The sequence below is a fragment of the Mus caroli genome, chromosome 14, assembly GCF_900094665.2.
Source record: "Mus caroli chromosome 14, CAROLI_EIJ_v1.1, whole genome shotgun sequence".
In the NCBI taxonomy this organism is placed as follows: Eukaryota; Metazoa; Chordata; class Mammalia; order Rodentia; family Muridae; genus Mus; species Mus caroli.
In genome coordinates, this window is record NC_034583.1 from 38,934,138 (window position 1) to 38,956,376 (window position 22,239).

At 48.2% G+C, this 22,239-nt stretch overlaps 1 protein-coding gene across 8 annotated transcripts in view; it reads left to right on the top strand.

Annotated features, from left to right (window-relative positions):
• Samd4a (sterile alpha motif domain containing 4A) overlaps positions 1 to 20,264 on the top strand; it is a 223,799-nt gene extending 203,535 nt beyond the window's left edge. For 4 of the 8 annotated variants that reach the window (XM_021181615.1, XM_021181616.1, XM_021181617.1 and 1 more), the window contains 4 exons: positions 2,239 to 2,440; positions 3,530 to 3,656; positions 10,616 to 10,699; positions 15,886 to 20,264. In XM_021181615.1, the coding sequence (XP_021037274.1) occupies positions 2,239 to 2,440; positions 3,530 to 3,656; positions 10,616 to 10,699; positions 15,886 to 15,914 (442 nt within the window). In that variant the 3' untranslated portion in view covers positions 15,915 to 20,264. The remainder of the gene's footprint in view (positions 1 to 2,238; positions 2,441 to 3,529; positions 3,657 to 10,615; positions 10,700 to 15,885) is intronic. The other 4 variants (XM_029469337.1, XM_029469338.1, XM_021181618.2 and 1 more) reach the window with 1 other exon arrangement.
• The last annotated feature ends 1,975 nt before the right edge of the window (positions 20,265 to 22,239 follow it).

A 22,239-nucleotide genomic window follows, 5' to 3' on the forward strand; every position in this document is an offset into this window, starting at 1 on the left:
GCTTCTTATTAATGTTATTTTTATCAGTCTTTTCATGCGTTTCAAGGAAAGGACATCAGTTAGACTCAGAAAAGCAGAGAAGGTGAGGCAGACAAGCTCTGGGGTGGGAGGCGGGGTGGAGGAGGGGCCAAGAGTGGGAGTTTAATTTGTTTTTTTGTTCTTTCTTGGGAAGCATAATTATTTCCTTAAGCTGAGTGGTCCTAACTGACCTCAGAGTTCAATCCCACTGTCAGCGGCAGCAACTCTAGGCAAACCTGGCTTTGTAAAAATAACCTTTTGAGGACACCACAGCTGGACTCCACGATCAGGAAGAAGAAGGCCTCTCAAAATTCTGCCTCCGCTATACTGTAACCACCACTGCTACCACCACCACCACCACCACCACCACCACCACCAAGACCATCTCCCAGACCCTGGAATACTCTGGGCTTTACTCCCTTCTCCCAAACAGCTGAGTCCTAACTCTTGGAAATGGCAGAGTTCTCCTTTTCTTCACTGACTGCCCGAACAGAGCCTGCTGGCCTTGATGTGGCTAGAAAATACAGTCTTGATCCAGGTCTGATTTTCTTGGGTAGTCCCAGCACTTGGGTGGTTGAGGTGGGAAGGCAGTTTGAGGCTAGCTTGTGCTACATAGTTAGACCCTGTCTCAAAAAAAAAAAATTTTTTTTACAAGCTACAGTGTTGCTTTCGTGGAAGAACAGATCATTTTAAGGCAACACTCATCCACTACTGTTTTGCATATGAAATAGCCTTCTAAAAATCCTGCCAAAGAGGGAAGTGAGAAAAATCTATTCACACCAAGTAAGGGGTGGGGGGAGCCTTAGCAAATACTGATCATCTATCTGCCAGGTGGCCCAAACTCTGACTTCAGAAGCCAGAGGACCCGTTCTTAACAGCTGAGAGTGGAAATCCCCGCTTGCTGCCACTTTTTCAAGTTACCTCCCTGGGGTCTCTGATTGCATGGAATCGCCTCACCCTAATTTTCAGTTTTCAAAGAGGAAAGGGAAGATAAGATAAATAGAGAGACCAAGAATCTCTTCTTGTGAATGGGTTCTACAACACCCTTCTTGGCCTCAAAAGCCTGGAACCTTCTCTCCCTAAGACATTTAGGAACTCCGGGAGCTTTTGCATTGCCACCTCAGACGCCACCTCCCTACCCCAACCCCCGCACTCACACACAACCATCTCTGGTGCAGGAAGTACCTGCTGTGAATGGCCCCCTGGACCTCCACTGGCTAAGCTAAATCAGCTCATCTGCAGGGTCTTCTGGTAAGCTTGGTGAAAACTCCCCAGCTTAGCATCCAAGCGACTCTGCTCCATCTAGTGGCCGTTGCCCGCCACGCAGACCTTCTCCACCCTCCTGAATAAAGCTGCCTGACTCCCTTGGAAAGAATGTGCCGGGTTCCAGAAGCCCCGGGGCTGGTGGAGGCTTCTCTGCTGAGCTCATCCGACCCCGCTGGGAGCAGCCTCCTGCGTAGACCCGAAAAGCGGAGCCTTGCCAGCCCTGGTGAGGGCCGCCCTGCAGGAAAGACCTGGGGAACGAAGAGACTGGACTATCCTAGATGTGTATGGAGTCATCCACACACCCCAGTGGCCTCCCAGTTGGAGAAATATCAAACAGCATTTACTCTGCAAAACTCTGACTCCTTGTCTCGGGCCTGGGACATAAGGGGCTGAAGAAGGCACATACAGTCCTTTCTTAAAGAGCTTATATTTCATTTGGGTCCTCCATCTAAGACTGCTTACAGACAACCTGATCAGCAATGAACCACGCCATCATGGAAGGCGCACCAGAACGGAATCAGATCCAGATACTGATCCTACCATTTTGCTTTGTGGCTTCTTGAAAGGCACCACAGCCTCATGCACAGACCCACAGGTTGGACTAGACAAGAATAGAAGGCAGGAGACTCTTTGAGCTCCCCTTTTGGGTTCATATTTGAGTGCTGCCCCCTGCTGGTTGTGTGTGGATGGCAAAATCCTCAAGCTTTCTGAGTTTCTAGCAGTGAAGATGAGGAAGCCTACTTCATAGGGCTGTCTTGTGGGTTAAGAGTAGTGCGCATGCGCCAACATTTAGCATGTGCTGTTGCTTTTAGATACTAGGTACAGTTTGAATCATAGCCTATTATTGGCACCCCCAAACCTCTTGTCAGTCCCCAAGAGGCCCCACTGGCAGCCTGGGCTATGTAGGGCTGGAGCATGTCAGAACCTCTGGGTCTCTTCTCTTTGCTCTCACAGTCGTGGCTTTGGGCAGTCCAACTCCCTCCCAACAGCCAGCTCTGTGGGCAGTGGCATGGGCAGACGGAACCCACGACAGTACCAGATCGCATCTCGGAACGTCCCTTCCGCCCGTCTTGGTCTCCTGGGCACCAGTGGATTTGTCAGCTCCAACCAGCGCCACACCGCTGCCAACCCCACCATCATGAAACAAGGAAGACAGGTTTGTTCTGCTCTGGGGAGCAGGGAGGTTGACCAGGCTCAGGGACTGAGACTCTAAGATGTCCCCAACCCAGACAGTCTCCTGCATGGAAAGATAAGACCCCAGGGAAATCTAAACCAGGAGATAGCTGAGCCTATGTTTGCCAGGTAATCACTGATTGCGTTGTTTCCCTGGAGACGGGAAAACTCATGTCTGCTGCTTGGGAACGCTAGTGCTGCATTTATCTCTGGGACCCTTGTAGACAGGCACGCAAGGGCTACTTCTGCTTGATCTTTGCCCCCCCCCTCCCCAACAGACCCCATCACCTTCCAGGTCTGGGTGGGCATTTAATAAACTTCCTTTGACTTTTTCCTCACAGTCCCAGCTGCAATGGTGAATCCACAGGATTGTTTGGGAGGCTGTCCCTTGCTGTGAGATTGACAGTGACCTCTCTGCCCCCCTGAGCCCAACCTTGCCTTTCCCTAAATGTTCATTCCCTCAGCCCCCTGGGGCAATAGAGGTTGGCCTGGGCCTGGGAACATACAAGCAGGCCTGATGAGAGGCTGTCTTTAAAACAGAAAGGTTTCACCAGGAGGAGGCTGGTGGCAGTCCCTCCCAATGGGAAGGGCATGTCTGAGAAGCCCTGATATCAGTTCTAGGCAAGGTCACTACAGGACACACGAGCTGCATGATACACAGGCCTATTGCCAGTACTGACTCTTCTTTTCTCCTCAGTGTGGAGTAAATTTGGGGACTCTCAAAAAGAAATTCAAGCAAGAGCCTTAAACTCATTATATTGTTTGTTACAAGTATTTCTAAGACACTCCCCGCCCCCCCCACACACACACACACTCCCTTTAAGGAATATATGGAGTAAAAAGACTTCTGGAGATGGGGAGAGGGGAAGGTGGCTCAAACTTAAAGCAAGGCCTGTGAATGAGCCTCAAATGGGCCAGTCTCAGCCATCTCTCAGTAAGTCCATGGAGGGTAGCATGGGCCTTTCCAAAACTGTCCTGGGATACCTGTCTCCCGAGTTCCAGCTAGGGCTCTGCCTCCCCATGTCCCCACAGGGTCTGGACTAACGCCCTCCTCTTGTATGTTCCTCCCTAGAACCTCTGGTTTGCCAACCCTGGGGGTAGCAACAGCATGCCCAGCCGCACCCACAGCTCCGTCCAGAAGACCCGCTCGCTGCCCGTGCATACTTCCCCACAAAACATGCTGATGTTCCAGCAACCAGGTAGGGCCTGGCTAACACTCACTCCCTTCCCTCTCTCTCCCTTGACGCAGAATGGAGGCTGGGATGCCAGAATAGATGCCCTGGTGACCCAGCCGGAAAGTGCTGAGCCTCAACTGTCACCACACATTCTTTAGAGCTGCCGAAAGCCTTTCCTTTTTTAAACCATGCCTTGCCAGCGTGAGCAGAGGCTGCCTAGCAGGAAGCCAGAACCTGAAGTCCCAGCACTGGTTGCAATCTGACGGGGATATTTCTGATACTTGTCAGATATCTGGATTCCTAGATTGATTGATTAAACCAGCGATAGCTCTCCCTGGAAGAGATCCCTGTGGAAAGAGGAGGAGGGGGAAGGATGTGTGCAAAGAGAGGATATAACAATGAAAGAGAAAAACTTGAATGTTGGTGTCACTGTGCAACTGCATTGGAAAACAGAGCCATGGTTTCTTGATTCAGGAGTAACTTGACAGAGTGGACTCAAGGCCAGATGGGGAGACGTGGTCTCAGTCACCATGCCTCCTAAAACAAGCTACCTGAATCTCAAACAGCAAACAGATCCTTGAAGCCTTTCTCTGCACAGGCACTAACACTAGACTCCAGACTTGTACAACACCACCTAGGCGATGGCTACATCTTTCAAGATTCCCCCACCCCCAGTGAATATACAGGAGGTGCACCCTGTCTTTGGGTAGCCTCACCACACCTCACAGCCTGGAGCCCTGTGTCCCAGAAGCAATAGTTTACAAGGCTTTTGATTTCAATGCTCAGGGTATTAGAACTCTAGAATATCCTGGGCTTTTCTTTTCCCTCCCCCAACTCATAAAGATTTTTTTCTTGGATGTTGCAAACCCCCCCTTAAGGCTTTAAATCCCTCATAGTGGCCAATGCACAGCAGCAATGCCTACTTCTGGTCTCCTCGTTGCTAATGACCTGCTGGGCTAACCAAGGGCTCCCTTCGGGCTCTGCCCACTCACACTCAGCACCTGCTGGGTGGTATCTCTGTGACATGGCCACAAAGGGTGAGGCAAGTCATAGCCATGACCCAGAATCCCTCAGTGAGGATACAAGAAGCTGTGGCAAGTCTCCACTAAGGGTGCAAACGCCTTGGCCTTGGCTGGGCTTCCAGGTGCACTTCCTGATAACCAGACAGTAACTTTGAAAGCTGGCCTTGCTTCTCAGCTTTCCTTCACAGAAATGCCTCTCACCTCCAGGCCAGATCAGAGTCAACCTGAGAGGTCAGAGCTGGGTGTGGGCCTTTCTAGTCAGAGGAACCCAACCTGGTCAGCCATGGGGTCTTCTCAGGATTCATACTGAATTCTCCAAGTTCAGTGCTGAGACTGAACTTGGAGAATTATAGCAGCAAAGCAGACTGTGGACTTCATCTTTACACAACTAGGATCCTGTAAATGTGAGCATAAAATGAACTGGAGATGGGAACTCCCCAATGGTTGTCTTGGGTACAAGGTATGTTTCTCAACCCACCCACCCCAGCCTCAGCTTCTTAACGTGAGTACACATGCACTTAAAATCATACTTCCAAACCCAAGACAACAATGTCTGAGAAAGCATGGACTTTGTGAACGTCAAAATAATTGCCCTACAAAGGAAGACCACCTCTGGGGGATATGGAGAAGCCGCCGTGTTGTGTGTGTGTGTGTGTCTGTGTGTGTCTGTGTGTGTCTGTGTGTCTGTGTGTATGTTGTTAACCAGTCACCTTGCTCAGTTGTGCTGGCTCATCCCTCTTTCCCACACTGCATAGTCGGGATGTCTCAGACACCGCCTGTGGTGGCTTTCTGCTTTATTTCCACCTGGACAGGTGTCAAGTGTGCTTTGGTTCCAGTGGGAAGGCCAGTATGTCACTGCTGACTCTGGCTGGCCACCAGGCCGGCAGGGCCTCCTAGACTAAGGGGACAAGGTCTGAGACACTCAAGGGGCCTGGAGCTCAGCACACCTGTGGCACCCAGCAAGAATGCCACCTTGCCCAAAGGTGGGGTTCTTTCTCATCTGGAAATCAAACTCCAAAACTGCTTGGCAAGTGATCCTTCCTTCTGGAAGCAGTTCTGTGTCTGTCGAGCCAGACTCAGTCACTCTTGGGCTTCAGTCAGAGAAGATCTCAGGGTAACCTGACATTTAGATGCCATTGAAGGTTCCTTACTTGCCAGGAGCACCAACAAGAAGTTGCAGAGGGGCCCAGAGCAGGCTTTCCCACAAGAAAACCACAGGTGGGGTCGAACTCACAAGCCTACATTCTGGAAATGGCACCCTTCACTTGCACAAGACTGCATGCAAAGAAAGTGCTCTTGAACCAGAGGACCTGTGTGCAAGATGGCAAGATGGCACCATTTCACTGAGTGATACCTGCCTTATACATCAAACCTTGCCCATGTACTGGCTTGTTACTGGAGTCCTCCATCCTCAGAAAGCTGCGTACCTGGAAACACAACCCTCTGAGCTGTGGCCCTTCGTTTCCTTCTCAGTAGGATGCCTTTAGAAAGAATGAGGACAGTGTCCTGAGCCCACTGTGGAATGTAAGGGACTGCTGTGCAGAGACAGAGGCCCGGTTAGGGACCAAAGTGTGTGGTGAATGTTGTTCCCCACCTTTCTAATAGACCTACGCAAACAGCTTGACTGTGGCTCAGAGACAGGAGGCAGGGGAGCTGGTCAATGGGTCAACTTTACCCCAGCCAAGAATGCATCTGGGCAAACCCACCTTCCTCCTCTGAGCGTCTACCTGGGCAGAATGGCCCTCTGTCATATCATCTGACCTAATGATACACAGACATGTGGGTCCCAGAGGATGGCTGCAGCACAGGCTCCTCCCCACTCATGTCCCCACCACCATCAGCCACAACATTTAAGGTACAGCATGCTACACTCTTCCACTGGCCACGAGCACTTCCCTGTGATCGGCCTTCCCACCCCGGCTGGTTGTCTGTATCCAACCTGTACTAGATCTTTTCCTTATTGCCACCTCCCTGTTCTGAGTCCTCTGTCCCTCCAGCCACCTCCCCTTTTCTTCCCTGTTCTGAGTCCTCTGTCCCTCCAGCAGTGAGGGACACACACATGAAAGTCCCATGTAGCTGGGTAGCAATCAGACTAGGTGGTCAACTGCAAGGTGGGTCGCGCAGGTTTCTTAGTGTGCCCATCCTGTTGCATAGCCTTAAGTCCCGGTGGAATCATACCTCACAGACTGTGCTGTGACACGTGATGCCCAGTCCAGGGGCTGTTTCTGCCTGGAATAAGCCAGCTGAGTTTTTAAAGGACTCGGACAGAAGTGCCCCTAGAAGAGATGGCCAGTGGCTCCTTTCCAGATCTTCTGAGATCACAGTGCTCTGTATGTGGGGAAATTCTAAAAAGGCACAATTTAAGTCACAAGTTGGGGCTAAATAGATAGATGGTTCACTGGTTAAGAGTCTTACTGCTCCCCTAAAATACTCAGATACCACCACCACCACCACCACCACCACTCCCACCACTACCATCACCACCACCATCAGGTGGCTCACAACCTCCTGCATCACCACCACCAAGGTATCTATGCTCTTACTTGGCCTCCATGGGCACCTGTACATGTACGGTGTATACTCACTCAGACATACACATTACATAAAATTTTAAAATAATTTTTTCTTTTTCAGTTTTGAGTCCACCTTAACCCTTCAGAATCCTCACCAAACCCTAGAATAATCTAATGATAAAAAAAAAAAAAGAGAGAGAAGAATTCCTGTTACAGGTTTAATATTCATTATCCAGTGTGTTTGGGACCGGATGTATTTCAAATGTCAGGGTTTTTCAAATTCCAGAATATTCGCATAAACTCCACACCAATCTGAATGTCTGAAATGCATCCAAATCCAAAGTATTGGTAGCATCGTGTCCACAAGGAAAGGTTCCAGATTTGGGCCTTTTCCAACAGCTCCGAGCGGTGGTTCCAGGGCAGAAACAGACTTCATGGAGACAACAGTGAGTGGGTTCAAGGCAGTCCTTCCTATTGTCTTACTGAGCGCCTTGCAGCCCTATGATGCCTGAGACCTACATACTAACATGTATCTACCAGCCTGCAGCACAGCCTGATTGTCCTGGAGCTAAATTTAAGGAGAGTTCTACCCCACTAAGCAGCAAATGACTGAAGGGTGTTATCTTGAGACAGAAGCCCCCATCTATCTGATCAGCCTCTCTGCCCGATGTGTGCAGCAAGACGTCATTGGTCTGTTTTCATCAAGCACACAATTAAAAAGTCACACTGTTAAGGTTCTCTGCGGTGTGAACATATGGGCTTCACCAAGACTTGGAATTCTTCAGCACTGCTCTGCGAGTGACGGGGAGCGTGTCAGAGCAAAGAGTGGAGACAGATTCAAGCAAACCAACTTCCCACCTAAATGAGCAGCCTCGGCGATGCTTGGAGACTCTGGAGCTGAGAGGCCTGTGTTTCGCAGCCTCCTTCCTGGAAACACGCAATCCCGGGCTTGGAGAATGGCATGTTGCTGCGTGTTGGCAAGAACTCCTGCAGCTGAGACTCTTCTCTCCAAATGTCGAGCGTCTTTATTTATCCAAATCTCTCCACAGTGTTTGTTTAAAGGGGAGCGCTAGAGAGTAAACGCACTCTCCCAGTGAGCATATGGCTGAGTATAATTGCTGAAGTTTGTTTTTTTTTTCCTCCCCTTCCGTATTTGCTAACTAGCTATATATAAAATTCTGTTTCTATTTTATGAGTTTCACACCCCAAAGGCTGCTAATTTTTGCGTGCATATGATTTTCACATGAATGGATGAAAATACAAAAATAAGCTTCCCCTGGGATGGTCTAATTGCCCCAGCCTTTCCCTTAGCAGCAGCCCCTTGGTGGGCTCAGGAGAAACTCCTCCCATCTGCTCTGGCTCCCACGGTCCCTGGAAGCCTCAGAGGTGTCCACCCTCTCAGGAGCTGGCCCAGGTGTCTTCCAAACCTCACGGATGCCTCAGCTTGCCACAGAAAGGCCACTGTCTGCTGCTTGGTGCCTTTCATATTGTCCAGTTTTGCAAGCCCTTCTCTGAGAACTTGAAAGGATGGAAATGGCACCTGCCTCCCAACCAGCCGACTGGGGAGAGCACAATTTTCAAGAGAAGACCTTTTAAGAAAAAAAAAAAGTTTTTTTTTTTTAATGATCGTGTGTGCGTGGGGTGGTGGGGGAGGGCGTGCATGGCCTAGCATGAGTGTGGAGGTTAGAGGATCGCTTTCAGGGATCACACTCAGAGTGCAGCAAGCCCCTGTAATCGCTCAGCCATCTTGTCTACCCGAGAAAGGAGATGTTGATGGATAGCTGATTAGATAAAACAAACATTCTGGTTTAGCCCTTGATGTCAACTTGTTTTCTCACTAACAACCACCCAGCACTTGTCCCCTCAACTGTGTGCCCTCTTTGAAAGGAGTGAAAGAGCAAACAGCCTACCCTTTCCGCAACATCCTTTCTCCCACCACCAGGTGGAAATAACTCCCAAGAGAGAAGGAACTGCTTCCCAAGGTCACATAGAGAAGTAGTGGCAGCGCTGGGGTCCCAGACACTGGAACACACCCTTTGCCAACACATGCCTGCAGGGTTTCATTCTGCCTCTGTCCATTGGATGTGGTCGAAGAGAGCTAGATTTAGAGAGCCTGATTCTAGACAATCAATCCACCGTCGCTCTCTACTAGATGCTTAGGGGCATCCCAAGGTCCCACAGGAGGAGGGATGAAATGGAGTTAACACCGAGTCCCAGCCAGAAAGAGAGGGCCCTGGAGCTGCCTTCCATGGGAGAGAGAAAGCAGTAGTGCCTGAAGATAGAGGACACCCAGAGGCTCGAGGATCATGCCTTATCTATGGCTGTATGGAGAGAAGGTCTTAGCTCCTCTAGTCAATGTGCTTGGAGACTTGAAAATGGTGAACAGTCATGGCAGGCAGGAAGACATGGGTCTTCTCCTAGCCCTATGTCTCCTACCTAGTTTTGATTAACTACCAGTATTCTTGAGCCCCACTGGGGACTGAGTTTGTTGGGCAGTAAAGGAGCTGGCATAGCAGAATCGTTAACATAGTCCCTCACTCAAAAGGGGAATGTGCTGGGTTGGGAGTATGTTACCTGCCCCTCTTGATAAAGCAGAATTTCACAGGCTGGGTGCCAGACTCAGTGACTATTGCTAAACCACGCCCCAAGGACACAAGCCCTAATCTAGGAGGGGCAGATGCACGAAACACCCCCTAGACTCTGTGACCACTGAATGCATAAAAAACAAAACAAAAACAAAAACAAACATAAATTTGGGGACTGGAGAGAGCTCAATGATTAAGAGAACTGGCTGCTCTTCGAGAGAACCTAGCGCCCATGTGGCGGCTTACAGTTGTCTGTAACCCCATTTCTAGGGGATCTGACACCCTCACACAGATGCATGCAGGAAAACAAAACAAAACAAATACACAAACAAAAACAATGCACATAAAAAATTAAATGTAAAGAGGAGGAGGAGGAGGAAGGGAGGAAGAAGAAGGAGGAGGAAGAGGAGGAGTAATTACGGAGTCAGGGAAAGACTAAGCCAGGGCAACACTTGCAGGCTGACACTGAGGCAGGGAGAACAGCCCTGCAAAGGTTCTGGGAAGAAGAGGGTTTGCAATGGAGCAGAGGAAGAGGGAATGTTATGAGAACAGGGCTGTAAGGAGACCTTGCAGACCATTGCTAGGGTTGGCACTTAATTTTGCAGGAAAGCCATCACAGGGTCCGAGCAAGAGTGAGGGCCCATGACTGGGACTGGCTATTTTGTCATGAGTTTGCTTCCAGCTGCCTATGTCTACAATGGGCTCCACGTGTGACAGACCTCACCATGCTGGCCCTGCAGGTCCCCTTGAGCTCTCCTAAGCAGAGGCACGCTAGACACTGATCCTGGAACCAGGTGACATCATGGATACTTTCTGCTTGTCTTGTTTGTCCCAGTCATCAATGTACCCTTTTCTTCCTACAGAATTTCAACTTCCCGTGACTGAACCTGACATCAACAATAGGCTGGAGTCCTTGTGCCTCAGTATGACGGAGCATGCCCTGGGAGGTCAGTATATCCTCCCCGCACACCTGGGACAGCTTGGGGGAATGGGAAGGAAGTAAGGTGGTCTGACAAGACAGGAAGAGAGCAGCTGTGAGATGCCATGGGTCCCTTATCTGCAATCTCTATGCTCTGTTCCTTTTCTGGAAGATGAGTCAGGGAACTGGAGGCCAGAGAGACCAACACCATCCCCCAAGCCCTAGAAGTTCCATCCCTCAGTACACACTGGAACTCCACAGCAATGGCCCCAGCCAAACGCAGGAGCTGAAGGCTCAGACACACACAAGGCATGGCTTCCAATGGGAGCATCCCCCAAGGCATTGGATATGTTCCCTCTCGGCACTGGATCCACCAGTCTGGGCCAAGCATATCCCAACATGCTCTAAAAATAGAATTTTTGAAACAAAGATCCCTGCTTGTTTTTCTAGCTCCCTGTGGCAAATGGCTTGTGTGACGCTGGAGCCCTAAGCTATCTGAATTGTCCTTTGCCATATGACAGGCACAGGCTGCACACACTCACATTCCCGAATTAGAGCCAGGAACATGCTTCCTAAGGCAGATGCCCCTGATCGCATCAGTCTGACCTGCAGTCCCTGTTGTGCCTGCCCTGGGGGCTTCAGTGCCCTCCTGGGCCCAAGCTCAGGGGTCTCTTCCTCGCCCTGCACATTTATGGGGAATTGGCAAGAGCAGAAGAATTGAGATGCATACCCTCCCAGCCACCCATTTCTGTCCTCCTCTTCCTTGTAAGAGCCTCTGGCTCACAGAGAGGCTTTCACAAGGCTGCCATGAGCCTTCCCAACATCCCTCTGCCCCAGAGATGGGCCATCTGAGATCTGAGCCATTGCCACACCTAGGGCCCAGCTGAGCATCCTCTGGCAGCAGTGGATAGAGAGGTTGATGTCACCTACTACTGCTGAAAGTTTTGTCTCCATGACCTTTTTGACTTTTAGATGTTTAATCTCTGTATGCTAAGGATTGTTGTGAAATACAGGCTTCCTGAAACCAACCAGTAAACAAATGGTCTGCATGGAACAGAGAAGGATTGGAGCTCCCCCAGCTAACTTAACTGTCAGGAGGGAGCTCAAGGGCCCCAGGGCTATCATGACCCTACAAGGGCAAACAGAAAAGCTCCAGGGAGCCCTATCTGCAAGCGACTGTTCCATCTGTCCAGTCACACTGATCCTTGTTGTCTCACAGCGCCTCTGGGAGCTGCCACAGCTCCTCTTCCAAATTGAGTAAATGATGGGGTGGGGTGGGGGCACCCAAATAAGGACCAGCAGACTATGGTGTAGCCATTCAGTGGTAGAAGTGCCCGTAAAACACACCAATGAGAAAACCACAGCCCAGAGTGCTGCTGCCCCTCAGCCCAGGCTGCCTGGGGAGCCTGCTGCCTCCCACTGCCTCTGAGAGTCAGCAAGGGAAACTGACCTTCTCCTGCAGGGCCTGATGGACCTCAGAGAACTGGCATTTGGAAGCTCTTATCAAATGGTTAAGTACTGCCATTATCGTCATTATCAGAAATGCCAAACACTCTTTATTCGAAGTTTTCATTGAACAGACTTTTTTTTTTTTTAAGAAGGTTCTGTTTTCACAGAATACCTCTTGGAACTGATGAGTTTGTACTAATGTTCTCATCTGGTTAATCTTCTAAGCCTTTTTATTGCTGTGGTTCACACACACACACACACCAAATAATCCCCTTTTATGGGTAGCCTCCTCCCAAGCCCTTTCAGGGGCAGAGGATGCAAATGAAGTAGAAAGTGGCCCAGTCTCCAGTGCAGGAGCACTGTGGTCTCCAGCTATGGCAGGGTCTTTGTGGGCCAGCCCTTTCCAGGTTCCAGCAAAGATGACATTGCTGGGGACATCGTGCAGACAAGTTAAGTCATTTTATAGGAAGACAAATGGCCCAGTAGGGGCTGGAGAAACAGCCTAGTGGGCAAGGTGCTTGCCACACAAACATGGGGACCTGAGTTCAAATTGACAGATCCCATGTAAAAAGCCACGTACTGTAGCAAGTACCGGTAATCCCAGTGCTAGGAGAGTAGACACAGGCAGATCCCTAGAGTTAGCAGGGCACCCCATCTAGCCATATAAGCGAGCTCCAGGTTCAGGAGACCGTCTCAAAAGATAAGATGGAGAATAATAACTAAGGAAGACACCTGATGCCAACCTCTGGCCTCTACTCGCACAGACGCTCACATGTGCACAGTGTACACATACAGATGCAAATAAGAACTCTAAAATGAATGAAGGATAAAAGTTCCTGTGATGTGACTCAGGGATGCAGGGGGAAGGCACCGCGTCATCTTTATCCTAGATGACCATCCACGTGGTCCACAGTGCCAACTTGGAGATGCTTCTGATGTCTGCTCATCTCTGTTTCCTTGGTAACTGCTGTCCTCACTTGTCGAAGCCCCTTTTCTCTTAGCCTTCCTTTCCTCTCTTCTTTCGCTGAGGCCCCTGCAATAAAATGCAAAAGCACACCCAGGTAGAGGGCTGTGAATCTTTCTTCAGGCTCTTTGGGTTTTGCCTATGGTGTGTGACCTGAGGTTTTGGGAAAAGATGGTCTTCCGAGCCCCTTATAGAAGGGCTCCAGGAGCTGCAGTAGGAGGCTCCACTGTTAGAGTCCGAGGCCTGTACTAAGAGAAAAGTACACAGCCCTTCCTCAGGGGTTCTGAAGTTCACACTCCCCCTCCTCTTCTGTCTCCCCTTCTCCACTCACCCCTTCCCTAAGCCTTACCATCCCTCTGTCACAGATGCAGAGAGACTATGCAAATTATTTTCTCAAAGCGCTAGGATGGCATTTATTGCAAGTGGTAACTGTGAAACCTATGGTGCTTGCCTGTGCGTGGCACCCCCTGAGGTTACCAGTGTACAGCTTTCACGACTGCAAATAGTAAGCCTGGCTTTCCTCGGAAGACATATCACATGGTTGAAATTCAAGCCTTGGACTTGAGCTAGTTGAGACTTTCACACTCCTGGCTCCTCGCTTTCACAACTCTGAAGGTTTAGCATTAATGTGTGGGCCAGAGAGCTAAGCAGGAGTGGGCCCCACCTCTAGAGATGTCTCAGACATCCCCACAGTAAAGGGACCTCGACACACACTCCTTCCCTCCGAAGACTGTTGAGCCCCACGCACAGGCTCAGGATGACACCGCAGGAAGTCATACCTGTAGTCTAGCAGATGCTTCAGCATCCCAAACTGGCAGGGACCACTGGTTCCCTTCTGAGAAATCCCTCCCTAAGTCGTCATAACTTGTACACATATGCTTGTCCATTCTTAGATGTATATACAGAAAAAGAGCGCAGAGACTCTATCAAAGTCAGTGTCTTCACTGTAACGTCCTGTTAGACCTTTGCAAATTACTACCAGTTTAGGACCCAACAAGGTACACATGTGATCTTGCTAGATCATTTTTCTTTTTTTACAAATGCATGTGAACCTATAATTACCTCAATGAAAATTTCAATTAAAAAGTGTGTCTCTTCCAAGTCCCAGCTAACAGAATTGTCAATATGACCCTTGAGCGTGGAGGCTAGGACATCCCTGTAGTGGGCTCACTGACTTGCTATGTCACCTAGGTCCTCAGCTTTCCCTGGAATGCCCAGGCACTCCTATCTTCTCCTTGAGTCTTGTATTGTGTCTAGAGATGCTCCCTCCACTGGACCTAGCAAGCCATGGTGGGAACTGGGCTGGACACACTGGCTGGCCTCTAGAGCTTGGCAAAGCGAAAGACGGCCTCTGTAACTAGCTCATCACTCCCCTCCTCCAGCAGTTATTGAACACCATCTTTCCTACCTGCGATGACCAATCCATGCCTCTCTCTGCCTATGTTGTGAAGCCCCATCAGTGGCAACATGCACTGGCATGGGTACCTCTTCACTGCCCTCTTGCCTCTCGTCAGACCATCTGACACTTGCCAGGGGAGGCCATCAAAAGTGATATAGCGTGGTTCTGCTGTGTTTAGGTCCCCAGTACCCACCATCTAAAGTCCTTTGATGGTTGGGGATGCTGCTGAGGACTGTGTAGAACCCTTGTGGAAACAGGCAGCAGAGGATCACCGAGTGGCCATCAGCAACTCTGTCTCACTCATAGCTTCCTGTCTCTGAAGCATATGTCCCTCCCACAGACATACTTTTTGCAGTCTGACCAATTCTCTAACATTTCAAAGAGCCATGGGTAATTAAATTACCCTTCTGCCACCTGAAGCTTCAATGCCGGATAAGCACAACATCTGCCTTTGCTTTCCCTGCCTTTACCCCTGTTCTGCAGCAGAGAGTTTGGATCAGCTGTCTCTGTCCCCCTGGCTGCACAGTGTGGGCAGGAACAGGTCTTTGGCCGTTCATCAAGGACTTGCAGTAAGAGAGAAATAATTCCAAAGAAACAGGTGTGAATGCCACAATTCCATTTGCTTTTCTATGAGACCCCTTCTCTGTCTTTCCAGGCCTGCTCCTGCCTCTCATCCTACACCCTAGGGTCTACTGCCTGCCTTTCCATTTGATAATCTATCATTCCACCTCTCTTGTCCCTTCCCATCTTCCCATCATCCCCTCCTGAATCTTCCTTGCTTAGCATCCAACCAGCTCCTTCGACAAGCCGTTTTGTGTCTTTATGAAACCACCCTTGACTTCCAAGGCCGAGTTATACATTCCTCCCTCCGTGTTCATTCTTTCTTGGAAAACACTGGTTAGAGCCACCATCACTCCAGGCATCATTGTTGACTTACGTGTCTGTAATGTAAATTCTAAAATGTGACTATTTGGGAGATTAGAGCAGTTGCATCTTGGTTCCTGGGCTTAATATGGCTCCTGTTAAACAAAAACAAAAACAAAAACAAAAAAACAACCTCTCCAGATGTTAGATGGGTGATAATGTCAGTGAGTGTGTGTGTGTGTGTGGGGGGGGGGGTAGATAGGAAAATGAGTGGATGGATGGGTAGATAGGGTAGGTGAATGGGTGGGTGTGTAGGTGGCTGAGTGGATGGATGAGTGGTGGGTAGGTGGGTGGGTAGGTGGGTGAATGGTAGGTAGGTGGATGAAAGAGTAAGTGAATGGACAGGTAGGTGGGCATGCAAGTGAGTTAGCAAATAAAGCCTTCATCTTAGAGACCAGTATGTTCAAAGTGCTGGCCATGCTGGTAGACAACTAGCCCAGACTGGTTTTGCTCAGTAGTCCTCTGGTTTCTTCCACAGACGGGGTTGACCGGACCTCCACAATCTAGAAACTGAAGATGACAGTGACCGCGCTGGCCGTGAAATGGACTGCTGCGGGCCCAGTGTCAGCCATCTTCAGGGTTGCAGAGACTCTTCCAAGACACTTTGCAGCCTTTTTCCCCTGGTCCCTCGCCCATTTTGATTTTGTGAGAGCGTAGGTCATCCTTGTAAACATATCAGTAGACCTGGGGTTGGTTATGTTGTCATTTGTTTCTGTCACGGGATGGGACGGTATGCAGGGTGGGGAGGGGACTCTCGGGGGAATGTGGGGCTGGGAGGGGGTGGAGGGATGCTAGTGGCTTCCTGGATGGAAATGGAGTGGGGAAGAATATTGCTAGGTGAGATATGCAAGAGACACACAGGAGGGAGGTAGAAGCCCTGCCCTGGGGAGCCTTCTCAGAGCCCGGCTTCACAGTCAGGCTGCAGAAGACAGTGGACACAAGCAAGGAGAGCAAGATGGCGGCCAGCCTGTTTGTGGCTCCCCTGACCGGATTTCCCTGAGGCCCGGCTTGAAACAACCACAAGAGAGGGCTATATGGCACCAAGGGCAAGAGGAAGAAATTCCCTCCAGCAAACTTTCAGATAAACTTTGATTTGTGTATTGTTTACATAAGAATTTTAAAGGGTACATAATGTGTAGAGTGTGGATAGAACTTCTCTTCATACTATGGGTTTTTTTGTAAAAGACTAATTATTGTTATGGATTCATTCTGTCTCATCTATTTTTATAATAGCAGCAGGGTTGTCTTTTTAAAAAAAAACAAAACAGCTGCCAAGCTCTGCTTCTTGGGAAGATGATTACAGTCAAGTAGGCCTCAAGTTACCGTCTTCAACCATGAGGTGGGAGGAGTGTGTGGATGGGTCTGAAGGATAAGGATGTGGCTGAGACGAACAGAGTACTAGGTGTGGACACCAGGATGATGGCGCTGTGTGATCAGTTATGGATTTGCTCATAGGCTATCTAGAGATGATAAACTCTGCAACCTCTTTCTGGGCTGGATTTGCATCCCACGCAAGACCTGTTTTTTTGCTCCCCACCTCCCCACAGGCTCCATCCTACCAGCCCCGGTCTCACTCCACAGACACACATGTGGATAACAGTCCCTCTAGAAGAGGAAACACAAGGGTAGATGGTTTTCTTTTGCATGAAGCCTGACACTGAAACATCTGTGATGGAGACTTTGCAGGAGCCTAGGCCTGGGAGTCATATCTCTTCTCACTCCATCTCTGCCAAAGAAGAATGGCCCAGCAGTAGTGTCACAGAGAGAATGCAGAGATGCAGTAGGTCCTCGTGGTCCAGCTCCACCATGGGCAGAAAAGGGGACAATGAAAACAGAAGCAGGAAAGGTTAAGTTCATGAGAGAAGTGGTTGCTCTCTCTATGCATGTGAGTCAGAGATTTGCTGTGTTGTGGGATGGTTTATCCAACCACGCACAGGAAAGAGAAAACCTCCACACGTACATTACACAGCTCGAGATTAACTGTAACACCGTGCGGGAATAGATCTATTTCTTAAGGGCAACAAACAATAGTTCAGAATTTAATGCAATGAAGGATATCAGAGGGAATCCAAAAGAAATTATGTGCCACAAGGGAGAATTAGCTGCGTAAATGTGACGGTATGAGTGAGTAGCCGGAGGCATGATCTAGAACATAAGGCCTGTCTAGTAAATGGGTAAGACAGATTCCTCTTTTAAAAAAAAAAAAAAAAAAAAAAGTGACATTTAAAACCAGACCATGCAAATGACTTTGCCTATGGTTTTTTTTTTTCAAGTTAATGAAGTGCACACAGACTCTAAAGGCCTTAATAAAAATCCACACAACTGTGTTTGCCTGTCAAGATTACAGATGTACAACCTAGCCAAGCCTTGGATGCTACAACAGAGATTTTGAAGTCCTTTTACAGGGCAGGGCCAAGGGCACCTTAAGAAGATTGAGCTTTTAGTGAGCACGGACGACTTGGATCATCACCCCAATCAGCACTTTATAACAACACCAGAAACAAAAGATGCAGGACACTCCTTGGGTGACCAGGTCTTGAAGATGCAAATTCATGTGCAGAAAGAGGCAGCATGTTTAATTTTTATATGTAGATAGATAGATATTTTTTTTAACCAAGTGCCATTAACATTCATCCCTCGTGTCCCTTTCCAAGCTCAGTGTTGGGGAAGGAGCTGGGATGGAGAATCAATCCCATGTCAGGCAGAATAGGTTAAAATGTCGAAGGCCAAAGGGAAGGCCAGAGGGTCTGAGGAAGTGTTTGGAGGATGCTGGAAAGGTTAACAGAGAGGAACAACAGGACTTCTCGTCCTGTAGGAAGGAGAAGGTGTTTAAGTCCGCTACACGCAACGCACGTACCCATAAGGTCGTGGGATATTCAGAAACCAGTTTGTGAACACAATCACACGAGTGCGAATCTTTTAAGAGGAAGAAGACCATAGAGTATATTTGCAAATCTGAATTTCTATTTATTCCTTCATTGAATATAGAAGCAATGGTTATCTGATTATTAGAGATATTATTTTGGATATGTCACTTATTAACTCGCTATGGCTGGTACCCATGATAAAGTCTGTTATTCGTAACAACAGAATTCTTTTTTTTTAAAAAAAAGAAAAGCTTATTTTTCATTGACTGTATAGATTTATCTACTTAGTTGTGGTTTGCTATGTTAGTGTTTTTATTTTTATTTTTTAAGTTGTGTTCTGATGATTTTTAAGAGCCTCCCCCCCCCCACCTTGATTTGAGTCCTGTGTTGACTGCAGGTATACAGCTCAATTTAAAAATCCTAAAGCAAAGAAATTTTATTTATTAAAAAAAAAAAAAAGAGTCGAACAGTTGCATGCCTGAGGCTGTGAGGTGACCTTTGGGAATAAGCTGCAGTGCCTTTTTTTGTATTTACTCATTGACCACCCGCCCCCATACAGCTGTTTTGTATTAAATAGTAAAGGTTTGAAACTTTCTGAGTAAAGTCTATTTCACTGCATAGGTTCTCCCCGCCTCCNCCCCCCCCCCCCCCCGCCCCCACCTGCACCTCGGGCGCCCTGATTTAGGCAGCATGTCTGCACTGTCTGAGACACAATGCTGGTCTACAATATCATGGGTGATGTTTTATTGGTGCTTTTTTGTTCATAGTGTTTTCTTACCAGAAAACAGTAGGAAGAAACACAAACTGTACAAGACACAACACGACTGCTGCTGCTGGTTTGTTTTGTGTGTTCCCCACCCCCACCTGCTTTTTGAGTTTCACTTTCTTATTACACAAATCCAGCAAGCAAAGTAGCCGCCAGGTGGGTCCCGCCCGCCTGCCTAGGGCTGCTATTTGCATCAAGCGCTCAGCCTGGGTTGAGCTGAAGGTCTCTTTCTGGTACCCAGGCCGGGAGCCGCAGCTGGGCCCCACCTCCTATTCTCCCGATGCGACACTGAGGGAAACCAGAGTTTCTTTTGAGGTGTCGCTGGCTGCCTTTTACAGAGTGGGCATCTTCTCTGGGCCTTCCTTTCCTCTGTGCCTCTAGTAGCTAGCTAGCGCTGGTGCAAGGTTTGTAGATCTGTGCACCCCAGAGCTAGGATGAGGGCCGAGCGATGGAGGGGAGGAAAGTGGATTCTGTTGGGCGCCCTTCCTCTCTAGCCTGAGTGGGGAGAACCCACCCTGCCCAGGGTGCTCAGGTGTGTCTATCATAAACAGAACCTGCAGAAGAATAAGTTGTACACAGAGCTGCGATGATATCTGTGTTGGCTTTGTTTTTCAGTTTGTTTTTCTTTTCTTTTTTTTTACAACTCATCAGAGATGTTTGCAAAGCGACTTTTTTTTTTAAATCCTTTATCTTGACTTAAAGGTGAATATGTATCCCTCTGGGAGGAGCAAGAAGAAAGCAGGAGTGTTAGTGATGGCAAACAGGAGACTTCCTCCCTTATTAATATATAACCCTCACGTATTTATGCCTAACGCAAGCTGACTTTCAAAGAGCTTCCTTTCGTTGCATGCCCTGTGCAGGCATCTGTATTGTACATGCATGCCTTTTGTCCTGGTTTCCTGTATAAAGTTAGTGAACAAAGAAATATTTTTGCCTAGTTCATGTTGCCAAGCAATGCATATTTTTTAAATTTGTCATACATGGAAAGAGCATGTTTGTTACATGTGAAAGCTCTACTGATGCAGATACACTAATGTTTGAACATGCTGTTCTTTGCAAGTGTACAGTTTTCAAATGTTGTTACCAGTGACAACACCCTTGTGGTCTAAACTTGCTACAATGTATTTATTATTCATTTCCTCCCACAGAAATAAGAATCATGGCTATATTTCATATGGTTATATTGAGAGTGAAGGGAAATGATTAATACAAGGTTTTGTAACACTGGTGTGTATGTGTGTGTCTTTTCACTCTCTCTCCTCTTTTTGTAAATATGATTAACTATTTAAAAAAATGTCTCTTAGAAATCAGCGCTCACTGAAGAACCAGCATGAACTCCACCCACGTGACCATACCATGTGACCACATCATGTGATGCCCACCATTAGCTGCCTACTCCTTTCTGAAACAGGTTGGGGAAAGGATGGGCAGAATGAACACAGTTTGATCTGTGCCCAGTGAATGCTTTGTCCAAGGTTAATGCAAACTACTACATGGTCCATAACTTCCTCCCTCACTTGACTGCCTTTGGCACATCTTGCACCTTTATCATAGCATAAAGAAACTGCCACCTTGGAATCTTGGGACTTCACCTACATGTAGTTTGGACCCCATTCTAACACTTGTAACTCCAATATAATGACATATAATACATGGTAATCTCTGAGTACTGGGTGGTTAAGAGTATGACTGGAGAGGCAGACTTTAGATTGACATCTGGCTTCAGCATCCTCTAGCTATGTAATGAGGGCCAAGACTCTTAACCTCTTGACCTATGATGACTCGACCTTTATGTCTTTGGACCTCCAAGCCAAAGAGAAGTGAAGACAAAACATGAGACAGAGGCTATCCCCACCTGTAACCTTGCAACCGCAGAGGTCTCTAAGATAGCCTCACTCTTAGAGACGAGATCAATGAAGTTTTAGTGTTTGGTTGCTGTGAAGAGACACCACAACCACGGCAACTCTTACTAAGAAAAACATTTAACTGGGGCTGGCTTATGGGTTCAGAGGTTTAGTCCATTATCATCATGGCAGGCAATCTGGCAGCACACAGGGCAGACATGGTGCTGGAGAGGCAGCTGAGAGTTCTACATCTGGATCTGCAGCAGGAAGAGTGACTCTGGGCCTGGCTTGAGCTTCTGAAACCTCAAAGCCTACCTCTGATAATGCCACTCCCTATAAGTCTATGGGGGACATTTTCATTCAAACCACCACCAATGACCACACAGCAACTCCCCTTTCTTTCAGGCTCAACAGTTTAAAACACATTTTTTTTTTTAAATCTAAATTGGTGCTTGAAAGCATACAGAAATACCTCATACCCTAAGATAAAAAAAAATGAAATTTCTCATAAAATCTTTATAACTCAAATGAGCAATAAGACAGACACACAAGAAAATATTGGACCTCGCTTTTAAATGTACAGAATGGGAAGAAACAAATATTAGAGACCAGGGCTCAGGGGAGCGGGTGGTTAGCACTGCCTGGAATAGAGCTGGGGCAGCTGATCCTGGCAGCAAGGCTAGTGCTCTCTGGCTTTGTAAGGGGATGTTCAATCCTGGAAAAAGGGCCTACACAGTGGAAAGCTCCCAGGGCATCTCATAGCCCTTGCACCAAAGAGATGTAATTCCACTTATTAAAAAAGGAATTGGAGCAGGCAATAATGGTGCAGGCCTTTAATCCCAGCACTTGGGAGGCAGAGGCAGCTAAATGTCTGATTTTGAGGCCAGCCTGGTCTACAGAGCAACACACACACACACAAACAACTGCTGAGAGTGATAACATCAGCACTAAGGAGACAGAGGCAGATGGATCCCTGAACTTCAAGGCCAGCCTGTTCTACATAGTGATTCCAGACCAGCTCTGACTATATAGAAAAAAGAGAACTGCCACATTTATACCATCAGGATATAGAAGGGGTCACAGGTAGATTTAAGAATCTAAAAGGCCACAGGCAAGTTATCAACTCACAGTCACTGAACAATACTGGGGGAAATCCACACTCTAAGAAAGTGTCCTGACTCATCCCATTGGTCAGTCACCACAACTATCACCCACAGAACAGTGTTTCCTACTGACAATTTGCATCCTACCACAGACCTGCAGAGAGTATTTCACAGATGCTACAGCTGCTGTCAACTTGACAGAATTCTGAATCACCTGGGAACCGCCTCTGGGCACACCTGTGAGAGGTGAGC